Source organism: Rhipicephalus microplus, chromosome X, assembly GCF_043290135.1.
Source record: "Rhipicephalus microplus isolate Deutch F79 chromosome X, USDA_Rmic, whole genome shotgun sequence".
In the NCBI taxonomy this organism is placed as follows: Eukaryota; Metazoa; Arthropoda; class Arachnida; order Ixodida; family Ixodidae; genus Rhipicephalus; species Rhipicephalus microplus.
The window spans coordinates 395,621,150-395,637,960 of record NC_134710.1 but is presented as its reverse complement, the minus strand read 5'-3'; the positions used below and the strand labels follow the sequence as shown (position 1 = coordinate 395,637,960).

General features: G+C 46.1%; 1 protein-coding gene across 1 annotated transcript; it reads left to right on the top strand.

Annotated features, from left to right (window-relative positions):
- Nucleotides 1-14,870: 14,870 nt before the first annotated feature.
- Nucleotides 14,871-15,281, top strand: LOC142775434 (ipis-1-like). The gene has a single exon (XM_075876828.1). The coding sequence runs from the start codon at nt 14,871-14,873 to the stop codon at nt 15,279-15,281; it is 411 nt and encodes a 136-aa protein (XP_075732943.1).
- The last annotated feature ends 1,530 nt before the right edge of the window (nt 15,282-16,811 follow it).

Here is a 16,811-nt window from a genome sequence, read left to right as displayed (position 1 = left end):
AAAGGTGTCTGGTTCATTCATAAAAGCATATTCAGATCATCTTTCCGCATAGCTATGAAATTTTGGGAACGTCTTAACCGTTAGGATACGAAAACAAGGCAATGTAGGTGATCGTGTTTCCTGATACAAAACATTATTTGTTGCAAAGCTAGGAAGCCCTAGACACAATCTCAAGGCCTGTTGTTCTAGCATAACAAGAAGTTTGATTTTGTAAGCAGGGCCACCTGAGAACATATATATATATATATATATATATATATATATATATATATATATGAAGGTATGGGATATGGCACAACGGGAGCGTTGTCAACAAGGATAAATATATTTATTTCCCAACAGTTTCGGGAGGGGACCTCCCTTCATCAGGGGATGAGTTATACTGACATGAGCTTCCAAACTTCCTTGCTGCCGCGTCCCTCTCGCCTTGAAAGACGTTTGCGAGAGTGAGAGGGAACTGGAAAAAGGAAAAAAACAAAAAGGGGGAGAAAAAAGACGAAAAAAGAAAGAAAAGAAAGAAAGTAAAAAAGAGGAAGAACCGCTGTCAACGCTGAGAACGAAGCCAACTGTCCGTCTACATCCACCTACGGTTCATATCACGTGCTGTTCAGTTCTTGGCGTGTGTCGGGCCACCCAAGATTGTCGCCGCGGTGCCGGGAGGGTCCGGGACGGCGTGCCTAAAGAAAGGGGTTTCCCCGTAATTGGTCGTTCGGCGGGCGGCGGGCGGTGTGTGTAAAGGAAAGGTTTCTCGTTAATGGGTTGGTCGGCTATTTACCTTTAATCTTCGTCCGTTTCCCTTCAACGGTCATGAAGTGGTAGGCGAACGTAAACACTTTGTATGTGCATGTGAAAAAAAAAAGCACATACAAAGTGTTTACGTTCGCCTACCACTTCATGACCGTTGAAGGGAAACGGACGAAGATTAAAGGTAAATAGCCGACCGACCCATTAACGAGAAACCTTTCCTTTACACACACCGCCCGCCGCCCGCCGAACGACCAATTACGGGGAAACCCCTTTCTTTAGGCACGCCGTCCCGGACCCTCCCGGCACCGCGGCGACAATCTTGGGTGGCCCGACACACGCCAAGAACTGAACAGCACGTGATATGAACCGTAGGTGGATGTAGACGGACAGTTGGCTTCGTTCTCAGCGTTGACAGCGGTTCTTCCTCTTTTTTACTTTCTTTCTTTTCTTTCTTTTTTCGTCTTTTTTCTCCCCCTTTTTGTTTTTTTTCCTTTTTCCAGTTCCCTCTCACTCTCGCAAACGTCTTTCAAGGCGAGAGGGACGCGGCAGCAAGGAAGTTTGGAAGCTCATGTCAGTATAACTCATCCCCTGATGAAGGGAGGTCCCCTCCCGAAACTGTTGGGAAATAAATATATTTATCCTTGTTAACAACGCTCCCGTTGTGCCATATCCCATACCTTCACGAAGACTAACTCGCCCATTGAATTATTACTCCCACTATATATATATATATATATATATAGGTATGGGATATGGCACAACGGGAGCGTTGTCAACAAGGATAAATATATTTATTTCCCAACAGTTTCGGGAGGGGACCTCCCTTCATCAGGGGATGAGGAGGGGACCTCCCTGTAGAAGGGAGGTCCCCTCCCGAAACTGTTGGGAAATAAATATATTTATCCTTGTTGACAACGCTCCCGTTGTGCCATATCCCATACCTTCACGAAGACTAACTGGCCCTTGAATATATATATATATATATATATATATATATATATATATATATATATATATATATATATATATATATATATATATATATATATATATATCAAAACGTTTATAAAAGCTACGGGGAGCATGATGATGGGGCTCCACTGGCTTTAGCGGCCTGCTACGCCTGGTCGAGGAGAGCTAGTTGCTCTTCCAGATCCTCGCTGGCGAGCAAAGTATGCCACCGCTTCCTTGCGGAAGTTTTGCCGGCTATTTGCGGCGAGTTAATTTCGGGGAGGTGGGGGGGCTTTTGCGACAATCCCACGTTAGGTGGGCGAGAGTGGGCCTGCCTCCCCACCACGGACAACTATCGCTGTATACTGCAGGGTGAATGTCATGCTTCAACAAAAGATTTCGTTATGTGTTTCTTAGTATACGGCACCAGTCATACGAATTCCGGCCGGGTAAAGCTGTGTGTGGTACACTGTACCTTCGACGCTCAAGCCGTTGATTTTCAAGGATATCCCGCGGTAAAAAGGGGCTGTCGTCGGAGTGATAGGCCGGTTGGTTGGTTAAAACACGAGCTGCGCCGTCTGCTCTATCATTGACATCGAGTTCTGCGTGACCAGGGCACCAGATGATAGCATGCATGGTCCTGCGTTTGGTCCGGTCCTAATAGGCGAATGGTGTTGTGTGGTAACCTGCCCGTGAGAAAGAGTCTACATGCGGCCATGGAATCGGTGAGAACAAGGGAAGATCGTGCCAGAACATCCTTAGCTTTATTAGCAAGTGTGATACCTAAAGCCTCAGCGTTATTCGCGGACGCGGCTCGTGTCGTGGCGCAAGTCGAAAGGCCTTCCCCAGGGGCCGCTCCTACGACTGCGAGCGCGTACTTGTTCGTGCCACATAGGGTGACATCTGTGTACACCGTGTCCGGATTGTTCCCGAATTGCCGCTGTAACTTGCGAGCTCGTGCACTCCTACAACCTTTGTGATATCAGGGGCTCAGGTTTTTTTGAATAGGGGATACTAGAATCTTTTCACGTAGCTGTTTAGCCATGAACTCCAGTTCCTCTCCCGCATACTGACGACGAGATGGGTAACCTACACGGCGTAGCCATTTTCTCCCAGTAGTGGTTAAGCCTCTCCCGTTGAGAAACGAGCATCGCTGCGCGTACTTCCTCATAATGATTGTGTATACCGAGGGCTTCGAAACATTCTGGGGACGTTGTAAGTGATAGGCCAAGAGCCGCCTTGTACGAAGTTCGTATCAACGCATCTAGGACCTTTATATCGGTTTTATTGATCTCCTGGAAAGGAAGACTATATGTTAGCCGACTGAGGACAAAAGCCTCAATACGCTCTCAAATGCTAGCATTGGTCGGGTATAGATTTTATATATCACCATCATTGTGCTTCTGTGTAGACCATATAGACGGGTTCTCCGTCTACGAAGAATTTCTAAGGCTTGTTGTGCTTTAGATGCCCTGATTTTCATGTAAGGAGTCCAGTTTAGGTCAGCATTATAAATTACTCCCAAATATTTAAGAGATTCCACATGCGGAATGGGCTTTTGTTTCTAACATATCGAAATTGAGAGAGGATCTGCTAACTTGAATATCAATACTGCACTCTTATATACATTTATGGTCATGCAGATTGCATCTTGTCATCTTTCCAGCATATTCACTTATCTCTGTACACTCTAAGGCAAAATTACCCGAAAGAAGAGTAACGTAGCCCAGTAGACGCGCGCGATGAACGGATAGACCGTTGATAAGCAACCATAGCGGGAAGCATGCCGCGCGAAACCACTTAGTCTCCAAACACGCTCCAAAGGGATAAACCACCCGAGGATTGCAGGCAGCGCGAAAAGCGTTGCCAAGGTTACCACCCTCCTTTTCCACAAAACACATGTCCTTCTCCTCCTCTGCTGGCTCAGTCTTTCCCCGCCATTTGCCGGCGACGGTTGGCGTTGCGTCGCGCTAGGAGTGCTCGAACACGGCCGCCTGGATTCGACGACCTAAGAATTACGACGTAGTGCTTGTGTGTACGCTTGGATGAGCGTGGGCTCCTGCTTTCGTGTTTCGCTGCACCCATGAAGTCTGGAGAGCCTCGACACGTCACCACACCACGCTATATATCTCTCACTTCAAGATATTCACTACCAACACAAGACAGCAACAGTCGCGAAGGCCAATATGGCAGCCGAGAAGACAACAGGCCTATCAGATATATACTTCAGTCCGACTTAGGGCAGAAAACAGAGCTGCATTCTAAGGCAAGTAGGTTATCATTCTTTATTCTACTTTACTTGTCGCGAGTGCAATACGGATCACGCTTGCCGGCAACGGGCTCGGTCGTGTTGTATATCGCACGCACGAAATGCATCGCGAAGGTCAGCTTCGGCGTCTGCAGTTTGCCTGTGCTTTGCGACCACCTCAAAAGTGGCCGCCATTGCCATCGGCTTCCCGTACACTCGCTCATCGAGTGCTCACCTGTCTTCGCCGCCGCGATGAGCTCCGGGCTGACGATATTGGGCTGAGACCTCGAACCTGTGGTGAGAGTCATCGAAAACACGTTGCAGGTTCTCGTAAAGAGCTTGGTTGTTGTATGTCGCGCACTGTAAGTGCACCAGCACGGGCTGGCGGGGCTGTGGCTTGCACGAAACTCATTGAAATTGGTCACCATTACAGTTGGCTTTTCCGTCAGTTGGTCACAAGCAGCTCGGCGCCATTCGCTGACCGTGGTGGCGGACTCGCGTTTGCAGGCTGCAGTCGCTCGAGTTTGTGGAAAAGGGCCGCATTACCGTCAATTTCTTCGGCGCTAGCTCTGAACTAGCTCGGCGCTCTTCGTAGCGGTGGCCAAGCGTACGCTCGATCTCCTGTTCGAAGTTCGCTGAAGGCAGACACTCCACGTGCAGCGCTGTGTTTGGCCTCGCGTTCGCTTGGTCGAGCTAAACGAAATCGCTCGCTTAGGACTCGCCGACTTGTTAGCGGCACGGTGGTTGGTGGAGTTGTGGCTGCGGCCGCCGCTCCTAAGCTGTTGCGCTACGAGGATCGAAATGAATCTTTGACAATGTGTGACATCACGGTGAAATTATTAGCATGTCATATCTCACATATGTTTTCATTTCACCTTGCACGCATTTCTCATATGCCTTTGTATTCATCCTCTGTCACGTGGGACTCAATATTTAACATACTTATTGTGCAGCCGCGGGCCCACACTGTGATGCAGACTGCGTGCGCTGGCGTCTGCGGTGCCTGTCATCAATCTCATTCGTCAGAGCAGCTCCACAAGGAGTTATTTGTGTGTCATATTTTAACGCTTGTTTTTATATTACCATGCACGTACTTGTCATATGCGTGCATCTTGATCTTCTGGTACGTGTGTCGAACTATTTTTACTATATTATTGTACGTGCAGCGAACACAACAGGCAGAAGGCTGCGTGCGCTAGCGTCTGCAATGCCTGTCAACTATCGCTTCCGTCGGAGGAGCTCCTCAAGGATTAAACAAAATTTTACGAGACTGGACTTGTACACTTCACCATGAATTCACTTAAAAGAATGAAGAAACTTCAAGTGTATGTAGAAAAATAAAAGATTTCGATGTCTCACTTTGTCTTTCGTTGCTGCTGTGACTGCGAAAGCAGTTACACGTAGGTGGCTTACTACTTTTTTGCTTGTCCTTTTCTGCACAATTTGTTGCTCACTGCGCAGAAAAACAGGCGAAAAAAGTATTAGGCCTGGCGGAAAATAAGCAAATAACAATGTTTGAACTGGGGACAAAAAGTTCATCTGATTGGAGTATTTGAGTGGATAAACCGTTCGTACGGCAAGGTGCAACTGTGAGGACTAACGGTTGACCGGTAACTTCAGTAACTTCCATTTTTAACGCTGGATTTTTTATGGTAAGGCTTAGTTAATGTATATTTATACTACAGGACATTATCTCTGATTTTTAACAATTTCTTTGATTCTTCCGAATATATAATCTCAAATCTTATATTATTTGGAGATAGCAACAATTTACGTGATCTCATAAACCTGAACAGCGCCTTTTTGTTGCTAGGTTTTGAAAGGTTGTCATAATGTTTTCTATCATAATGTTCCTTAGCTAGAGAGACTGTGCGTTTAAAATTTGCAGCGTATTATTTGTAATTAGGCCAGTTTTGGGGGCACTGGTTATACTTAAGTTTTTCCGAAGCTGCCTTTCTTTGTCGGAAGTCGTGGGCACAGTCCGAGTTCCACCACGGAGTAGGGGTTGTGCTCTTTGCGAATTCAACAACAAATTCTGCCGTTTATTTTGTCTTTTTATCAGTGCACTTACACTCTCAAGACTTTCGTATCTTCTTGCTCTTTGAAATGAGTTGTCAAAGCAGATTCTAAGTCTTTTAACAAATCGGTACAATTAATAAATACTCGAGTCTAACAGCCTGACATTAAAACTTGGCAAGCGATCTCGAATAATATAAGCAAAAGATTGCTGTGAGTTCTACAATCACACGCACTCCACGAAAACCTAGTGAGTGAGGAACTCACAAAATTGAAATCTAAGGCTGAACGAGACTTATCACTAATGTGAGTAGGTCTTCTTAAATTCAGGCAACACAAGTTGTTATCCGCTGTCATCTCCCACAATCTTTTACCGCATCGATCAGTTCGGATACCCCAGCACGCATAACGAGAAATTAAATCGCTCACCTGAATTTTATTTTGATAACGAGATATCAATGCAGCGTCTAAACATCGAGTCTTCATTACACCTTTGGAAAAGTATGCATTTACCACAAAAAAGGCATGCAGTCTGGTAAAGTTATTTCTAAGGTGAGTACTTCACTGTCAGGTGACATGAGCTTATACGAAAAGTTTGCCTTGAGAGTTCTTCTATTATTTATAACAAATTTATTTAGAGTTAACTTCATCGTCAACGGCGCGGTGCAATCGTGACGGGTGGTGCCTGGAACGTGATTGCATGTTTTGTGCGCCAAAGTGGAATTTATCAGGCAATCTAAAAGAAGATCAAGTAAAATGCGTCATTGTTTAAATATTCCGTACCTAAGATTGTTACACCTACTATTATGCTATAGAAGAAATATTGTCATCAGCTTCTGAAACAAAAATTCATTTAGAACTCGGCCAATATCCTGCATTGGGTATGAAGCACGAGAAAAGGAGAGGAAGAAGATTGCTTACTCGGACGGTGGATCGCTTAACGGGTCGTCGGTGTCACTTCCATGCCGAGATGGACTCAACAACTCTTGCGGCCGAAAGCAGGCCCTCGTTCTGGCCACCGGGCGGTCTCAACCTCGGCCCTCTGTCGCCGGTGAGCGATTTCCAGAGCTTCCAGGCAGAACTCCAACGGTTCCATCGTAGCGCCAGAAAAACCCACATAACCGTCAACGCGTCGATGGCAGATGCGGTGCAGGGCCGACGTCGTACGTGGCTGCCTAGAAACCCAAGACAACCTTGAAACCTGGAGCACCCAGAAGCTTGGATCTAAATGGGTCTCTAGCACGGAGATCAAACCCGCTACTGGCAAAGACATCGCGGACGGAGAGGTGGCCGTGACCAGGCGTCGTCGTCACGTTACCGCTACGAATACGCGATGTCTCCGCGACGCGGATCGTGTCAAGTTGAAAGGGTCGGTAGCATTCGGCCGGAATCTTTTCGGGAACAAGACGACAACTTAGAAGACGTCTGAACTTCAGGAGGACACCTCCGGCCACACCACCCAAACCAGAGAAAAGAAGAGGCGCTGCGAAGTAGGGCCCGCCAATGACGTCAGCATTTATAACAAAACGCCAAAGGCCAAGAACCCGTGGCTTGAAGTCAACGAGTTCGAGACAACTGGATCTGTACACCCTTGCAAGGTGAGCGCGACATTGCAAGTAGATGTTTTCGGGAACAGAAAGAACAAGAACAGTTGTATAAGAGACGCCATGGTTCCTGGGTCAAGGAACCATGCCACCATCGTCTATAATGCGTGAGTGGCGGACGCGGAGACGGTAGTGGTCAATTTAGACCTACTGCACTTGCCAACATGCCGTCAAGAATGGCGTGTTTAGGAAGACAACGTAGGAGTTTCGAGCCTACGAGCTGCACCGATTGGCACCGATATCGCTCAACCACGTCAACTAAACGATGAAACAAGACGGCACAGGCTGCGAGGATTGCCCTGGTAAGGCCCTGCATGAGAAAGGGTGCGCCTGAATAATCAACTTTATCTCACCAAAAACTCCACCCCGCAGCAACTTCGTCAGCCCTCCAAGTCCCTAGCACTTGGAGGGCTTTTCTCAAATGAATATCAGATTGTATATTACGAAAGCTAACATGTCTTTTTTCTTTGTGTAAAAGTCCCCAATTGAAGAGTGGCGGCTTTTGTGCATACACGCCTTGATTTCTAAGATGCAGTTATATTTTTTTCTTGGAATGAAGTATTGACCTCAATATAAAAAATGACGTGGATAGATTCTTTTTAATGGCAGTCACAGAAGACAGGCGAAAATACCTAACCTAATCTGTATAAATAAAAATCAGGTATTTCACATGGTGCGATCCCTTCGGAATGCTGACCTTCATACCACTTGACTTGTACAAGTTACTGCACCAAGAATACAATAAACTTGTAAACTGCAGAAGCAGCCGGTACTTGTTTTTAGATATGGTTTTCAAACGTGAACAAGTGAGATATGATCTCTGCTCGTGTAAGAACAATAATGATTGTCGTATAAAACAGCCTTCTTGATAGTTATACTAACCAGCAAATTATTTTAAAAGCAAACCTGTTTAGCCACGTGCCCAGCTGATGAATTATGTAGTGTTTACTTCTTTGGCACTGATGTGCGTATATATATATATATATATATATACATATATTACACCAACATATCCCACCATGACGGAATAACGGCGATGGTTTCTGAATATGTAAAATCTGACTCATCAACCGGTGTGAGTGGTGAGGTACTGTTGGCACTTCTTGAACCTTTACTAATTTATAACCATTTTGAGTTCAATGGCAAGCACTTTGTTCAGGTTAGTGGCACTGCATTAGACACAAAAATGGCCCCAAACTTTGCGAGCACCTTCATGGCTTCACTTGAAATACCATTCATTGAGGGACGCACCTTGAAACCTTTCTACTACGGAAGATACTTAGACAATATTTTTATTGTATGGAACCACGATGAGAGAAGACTTTTCCGCTTGATAGAGGATTTTAACAAGTGCCACCCATCAAGTAAATTCACGCACAGAATTTCCAAAACTAGCATTAACTTCTTTTACGTCACTGTCAGAGTAAAAAATGACCGCTTGTCGAAAAACCTTTACAAAAAACCTACAGACCGTTAAATGTACCTGCGTTTGAACAGCAGCCTTCCAAAGCATTGCAAAACGGGTATTTCATATTCTCAGGTCTAAAGGTACCGAAGAATATGCACCGATATGCAGAAATTTGATAGACACGCAGAACACCTAAAGCATTCCTTATTGAAACAAAATTATCCCGAAGACATCATTGACGATGCCATACTACGTGCTCACAACGTGAACCGGAATGATATAATTAAGGGGCCAAACATTGTATCTAAAACGACTTCCCAAACGAACCTTCTACTAACTTATTCCTCATCAGTGCCACGAATGAACCACATACTTTCCCGCCATTTCAACACAATCAGGCAAAGCAGAGGACTAACTTCAATTTTCATGGCGCGAGCTCACGTGGTGTACTACAGGGATAAAAACCTGAAGGACATTCTTGTCAGAGCAAAATCAAACCCCTCCGAAATTCAATCAGGGTGCCATTCCTGCAGAAAAGCTCGCTGCAAGGTATGCCCACAGATGGTCACAACACGTGAATCAAAAGCGAACTTCTCGGATTTCAATTTCTGCATAACTGAAAGCCTAATTGTGACTACAGTAACGTAATATACAGACTGCATTGGAACATCTGCGGACAAGAATATATCGGCCAAACAGACACGGGATATCTAGTGCGGTTCAATAATTACCGGTACCACGCCACTTCGCTGTCGAAACTACCTTTATCTAGACACCTGCGCCTGTCAAACCACAGTTTTGAAAATATCAGCGTAACTCTTTTACAGTCCGGTTTCTCAAACAGGCGCGAGCGCGAACAGCGTGAGGCATATTTTATTTTCAAATTTATAACATTAGTAGCCGTCATAAACAAGGACTCCAGAAGACTCTCCTGCCTTCGAGAATTAAGCCAGGAGGAAATTAGTGACAAAGATTTATAGCTGGAGACCATGTCTCTTTTTCTGACTGACTCGTACGTTTACAGTCCTTTCTTCTTTTTTTCTTTTTTTCTGTTTTCTTTTTCTTATATTTTTTACCTCACGTTTACATAAAAAGTGTTTACGGTCACCTACCACTTGACGGCCATTGAGGGGAAACAGGCGAAGATGAAAAGTAAAGAGCCGACCGACCCATTAAGGAAAACTCTTTCCTTACGCACGCCGTCGCGGGCCCCTTCTACCACTGCGGCGACATTCTTGGGTGGCCCGACACACATTGAGGACGGGCCAGCACGGGATGAGAACCAGATGTGGACTTAAACAGTTGGATGTGCAGTCTGATTTTGTGCTCAGTGTTCACAGTGTTTTGTTTCTTTTTTGATTTTATGTTTCTGTAGTTCTCTCTCACTCTCGCAAATATCTTTCAAGGCGAGAGGGACGCGGCAGCAACAAAGTTTGAACGTCTATGTTAGTATAACTCATCCCCTGAAGAAGGGAGGTTCCCTCCCGAAACTGTTTGGAAATAAATATACTTATCCTTGTTGACAACGCTCCCGTTTTGCCATATATATATATATATATATATATACGAGATTTAACAGACAGTAATGCCAAGGAATGTACAGGGGAAGTTATTAGAACCAATGGAATGTAAATAAGAATAAAGAAAAGTGGATGAACAAAATAATCAGCCGTGGGCAGGAATCGAACCTATGACCTTCGAATAACGCGTTCGATGCTCTAACCACTGAGCTACCACAGCGGCCCTCTCTCCATCTACTTTTTTGGGTCTATATGTGAATTTAGAAGTAGGAGTGACAGTCAGCGCCATCCATAAGCCAAACGACGAGTGTGAAAACACTCTTATGCGCATGTCTGGCGTCACGTAGCACGTGAACACATTATGAGCCGGCAGCTGAATAATTGCCCCTCTTATACAACCTAAACATACCAAGTCTGCCATTACGAGACCCTCGTTCAATGAAATAAGGCAAAGAAGTGTATACCTAAGGGCTCGTTTTTCCGTGTTATAACACAATATCAATGAGATCTAACAGCCAGTATTGCCAAGGAATGTACAGCGGAAGTTATTATAACCAATGGCATGTAAATAAGAAGAAAGAAAGGTGGATGAAAAATAACCAGCCGTGGGCAGGAATCGAACCTACGACCTTCGAATAACGCGTTCGATGCTCTAACAACTGATCTACCACAGCGGCCCTCCCTCAATCCACTTTTTTGGGTCTATATGTGAATTAAGAAGTAGGAGTGACAGTCAGCGCCATCTATAAGCCCAACGACGAGTGTGAAAACACTCTTATGCGCATGTTTGGCGTCACGTAGCACGTGAACTTATTATGAGCGGGCAGCTGATTGATTCTCCCTCTTACACAACCGCTGTGGTAGCTCAGTGGTTAGAGCATCGAATGCGTTATTGGAAGGTCGTAGGTTCGATTCGTGCCCACGGCTGGTTATTTTTTCATCCACTTTTCTTTCCTCTTATTTACATTCCATTGGTTCTAATACCTTCCCCAGTACATTCCTTGGCATTACTGTCTGTTAGATCTCATTATTATTGTGTTAAAACACGGAAAGACGAGCCCTTAGGTATACACTTCTTTTCCTTATTTCATTGAACAAGGGTCTCGTAATGGCCGACTTGGTGTGTTTAGGTTGTATAAGAGGGACAATTAATCAGCTGCCCGCTCATAATAAGGTCACGTGCTACGTGACGCTAAACATGCGCATAGGAGTATTTTCACACTTGTCGTTTGGCTTATAGATGGCGCTGACTGTCACTCCTACTTCTAAATTCACATATAGACCCAAAAAAGTGGACGGAGAGAGGGCCGCTGTGGTAGCTCAGTGGTTAGAGCATCGAACGCGTTATTCGAAGGTCGTAGGTTCGATTCCTTCCCACGGCTGCTTATTTTTTCATCCACTTTTTTTTCTTCTTATTTACATTCCATTGGTTCTAATAACTTCCCTGTACATTCCTTGGCATTACTGTCTGTTAGATCTCATAAGTATTGTGTTAAAACACGGAAAAATGAGCCCTTAGGTATACACTTCTTTGCCTTATTATATATATATATATATATATATATATATATGTATATATATAAGGTCTTGGTTGCGACAGCGTTTAATTGAGGAAAGACCTCACAAAACGAACGGGCAGAGCAGGTACACAGATGATGACGATGATGCTGGCACCGAGTGGCCATGAGGAAGAGGCTAGCGGATGATGGGGATTATGAACATGCAGGGATGAGAACGATGTAAGTAATAAACGCCCACGCTAATTCCCCCCACTTGGAAGCGGACATGCCCCGCCGCGGTGGTCTAGTGACTAAGGTACTCGGCTACTGACCCGCAGGGCGCGGGTTCAAATCCCGGCTGCGGCGGCTGCATTTCCGATGGAGGCGGAAATGTTGTAGGCCCGTGTGCTCACATTTGGGTGCACGTTAAAGAACCCCAGGTGGTCTAAATTTCCGGAGCCCTCCACTACGGCGCCTCTCATAATCATATAGTGGTTTTGGACGTTAAACCCCACATATCAATCAATTGGAAGCGGACATCTTGGCCGCCGTAAGTCAAAGTGACGGGGAACGTCGCGTGAAAGGTTTCATGCGAGAAACGTGGACAATGTCGGCGCTGCGGTAACGGCGGTCTGTTGGGGCGACAAGTGGTGTCACACGATAATTAACCGGCGAAGTCTGTTCTAAAACAATGTATCGCGCGATGAAGCGTGGTTGGAATTTCTCATAAAGACCAGGAGTGCAAATCGGTGTCAAAAGTACCACCTCGTCACCAGGTTGGAAAAACGCAACGGGATGGAATGCGTCATAGATGATCTTCCGCTCGTGCTGTCTCGCTTCAGTATTGATGCGAGCCTGATGGCGAGACTGGGCCAGGCGGGAAATGTATTCTTCGCTAGAAGACCGACATGAATTGCCATGGCTTTTAAAGAAAGAGACGTCGAGAAAGGTAGTCGGGGTGCGTCCGTACACGAGGTAAAACGGTGAGTAGTAAGTTGTTCGCTGAACGACGCTGTTGTAGGCGAAGGTCAAGAATGGTAAAAGATTATCCCAGTTTTCGTGGTCGGGTTGGACGTAAACAGCTATCATGTCAGCAAGAGTTCGATGAAAACTTTCTGTGAGACCATTCGTCTGAGGGTGGTAGCTCGAAGCTGCCTTGTGTATAGTTCCAGAAGCGCGCAGTACATCATTTACCATTTGTGACAGGAACACTTTGCCACGGCCACTAAGCAGTACACGAGGAGCCCCATGACGCAGGATTATGGCGTGAAGATTAAAGTCTGCAACTTCTACAGCTGAGCCTGTAGTAACAGAGGCCGTCTAAGCGTATCGTGTCAGGTGGTCCACGGCGTTCACTATCCATCGTTTGCCAGCAGATGTTACGAGGAGAGGCCCATAAAGGTCGACACCTACAACCTTGAACGGAATTGAAGGGCACGGAAGTGGCTGTAGAGGTCCCGCAGGTGCAGACGTCGGGAGTTTACGACGCTGGCATGGGTAGCAGGAACCGACGTACCGCGCTACGCTAGAAGAACGGCCAGGCCAGTAATAACGACATCGAATGCGGTCAAGAGTTTTTTAAAACCAGTGTGAGCGGCAGTCAAGTCATCGTGGAAGCTTCGAGTACTTGAAGTCGAAGAGACCGTGGCAGTACAGGAACCCAGCGCTGACCGTCAGGGTGGTAAATGTGGCGGTAGAGAACCCCATTGTCCAGCTTAAAGAGCAGGGGTTCATGATGAAGTCGCGCGTTTGTTGGATGAGAAACTCCCGAAAGGTGGTCCATCATGCGTCTGCAGTATAAATCGGATTGCTGGCGGGAGATAATTGTTGGCTTGTCGTTCAAAAAAGGTTGCCGCAAGCGTATGAACTTTGGTAGATGATGCGGCTGAGTTCTCACCAACGCTGATACGGGTAGGTGGAAGCGGGCAACGAGATAAAGCGTTGGCGTCTTGGTGTTTTCCACCTGACTTGTAAGTTATATCGAAGTCGTACTCCTGCAAGCGTAGTATCCACCGACCCAAACGTCCAGACAAGTTCTTCAGTGTAGAAAGCCAGCATAAGGCATGGTGGTCCGTAACGATTGTAAAGTGACGTCCGTGGAGATAGGGACAAAACTTCTGCACCGACCAAACCACCGCCAAACACTCTTGCTCAGTTATCGTGTAGTTCTTTTCGGCAGGGGTGAGTACGCGACTGGCATATGCAACAACTTTCTCTAGGGAAAACTTGTCGTGTTGTAGAAGAACTGCCCCTATACCAAGGCTGCTAGCATCGGTATGGAGGATAGTCGGTGCGGCTTCGTCACAGTGGCAGAGCAGAAGTTCAGATGTGAGGGCCCGCTTCAACAGGTCGAATGCCTTTTGACATTCTTGAGACCATATAAAGGGAACGTTGGGAGTAAGTAGCTGGTGTAATGGAGCAGCAATGGAGGCGAAGTTATGGATAAACCGGCGAAAGTAGGAGGCGAGGCCAAGAAAACTGCGAAGCTCCTTTGGTCTTTCAGGACGCGGAAAGTTAAGGACTGCTGAAATCTTGTCAGGGTCAAGCCGAATGCCATCTTTGCTAACGACGTGTCCTAACACCTTAATAGATTTGCTAGCGAAAGAGCATTTCTTAGTGTTTATTTGGAGCCCGGTGCCGGCAAGGCACGTCAGAACTTGATCGAATCGTTCTAGGTGCTCAGGAAACGTAGACGAAAAGATAATAATGTCGTCCAGGTAGCAAAGGCAACTTCTTAATTTCAAGCCGCGCAGCCCGTTGTCAATCATGTGCTCAAAAGTCGCGGGTGCATTGCAGAGCCCGAAAGGCATTCTCGTTTTATTCTGGGAGAGTTCTGACGGAAAACAATACCCCACTATAGCCACACCAACTGCAGCCATGTCAGCCAACCTGACCACAGCAATCGTTGCCTTTACCCTGGATCTGTACAAGCAACTTCTTTCTGATTGCAGCAGTGAGACGAAGAACATTGTCGTATCTACATTCAGCATTGCAGCTGCTCTGTCAATGACCCTCGCTGGTGCCAAGGGGAACACACCCGCTGAAATCACCAATGTCTTGCATACAAAAGATGACATGATCCACGCCCACTTCGCTGACTTCTTTGTCAATGTTGCAACTTATGCACCTGACGTGACACTGGAGGTTGCTAATCGAATGTACACAAAACAGACATTCAAGGTCTTAGAAAGCTACCTTACCATGCTTAAGAAGTTTTATAACAGCACAGTTGTGCCCGTTGATTACAAGAACCATGCCGAAGAAGGGTCAGGGGGCATCGAATGGTAGTTCACCGAAGGAAGAAACATGCTCACCGAGGAAAGGGTCTTTGGATGCGATGGCCTGAAGTGGCATGAAAAAAACAGGTTCGGAGTCGGCAACACGGGCCATAGTAGTGCCCTGTGGTAGTAAGGTTAAGATCTTCTCCTGTGTAAAGTTTACATTATATACATATATATATATATATATACAAATTAGGATACAGGCCTTACAGTAGCGTCTGTCTCTGTTTAGCAGTTTAAAACCTCTCAACTTTCATTGTCATGTACTACAACTACCCACGACCTATGTGCTCAAACCAACAATCGTATAGATATAGATGATTAGGTCGCAAAACAGGTGCGCGCAACTGGTCAGGGTACAAGAAACGCCAAAATACGAGTGCGAACAATCGAAATAAACAAAACACTGATATTGCGGACGCTTTGATATCAAAAACGTCATTTTTGAGCGTACAAGGAAGGAGTTAGGACGATTAAACACGTGAGAAAGGGGGTCATCCAGGGCACTAATCCGGCCAAGCTCGCAAGCTCAGAAGTTCGAAGCGGCACGGGCTGGATTTTTTTAAAGGAAATATGAATTTTCGCGCAGTCAAATAAAGAAAGCCAGGTGAGCTGCGAGCCAGATGAAGTTGAGAGCTGATAGGCGGTAAGGCTGTGCTCTACAGTGCTAAAAAAGTGAAACAGAACCCCCCTCTCTCCCCCCACTTAGATATAGGGCAGCAGCCTAGCATGCAATGACAAAAATTGGTTTGAATGTAGACGCTGGACCATACCCAATTGTATATTTACTTACAACACGTGATATAGGAATTGGTAGAAAAATAAGAGGTCTGGGGTGGGGTCTGACTGGCCCTATATATCCGCTTGGCCGACCGTTGTCCTCGCTGTTCTTGCTGTCCTCGAGGCTTCCTCCGGTGCTTCCTGAGGCCTGGGCGTCCGGTTTACATTCGGGATCTACCTCCGGTGCTACTTCAAGGGCACCTTCGTGCTTCCTCCTGTGGGGGTGTGGCCGGGTAGGGTGGTGCTGTTAATCCTATCAACCTGATAGGATTAACTCCTCTCCCGGCTAGGCATATTCTGCCTTGTCGGCTTCCCTTCCTAACAGTGATTTGCCAATTGATCTCTTTTGCGCAGTGGTCTAAAGAGCATTCCTGTGACCCTGGTTCCAACCAACGGCGAGCTCGTTCTCATGAAAAATCCGAAGCTAATTCAGGGAAAATTCCGAAAGATTTTCGATTATTATTAAATTATTACCGAGGTGCGTAAATTTGGACGTGCACATGGTGGCATCCTGTGCTGCTCGCCGGACCAGGCCTGCATCACAGATCTCCTAAAATGCGAAACGTTTGCCTCAAACCCTTGAGCTGTTTCGTGCCTGTCCATTTGGCCTGTGTGAAGGGACTAGTTCGAGGAGTGGACTTGAACCTTACACCACCTGAAATACTTGAAATTTTAGCGGCTGCAGGAGCAGTCCTGTTATTTTGATGCTCGCGAAATGTTGAGAACAAAAAGGTCCCCACAGAATCAGTGATCGTGA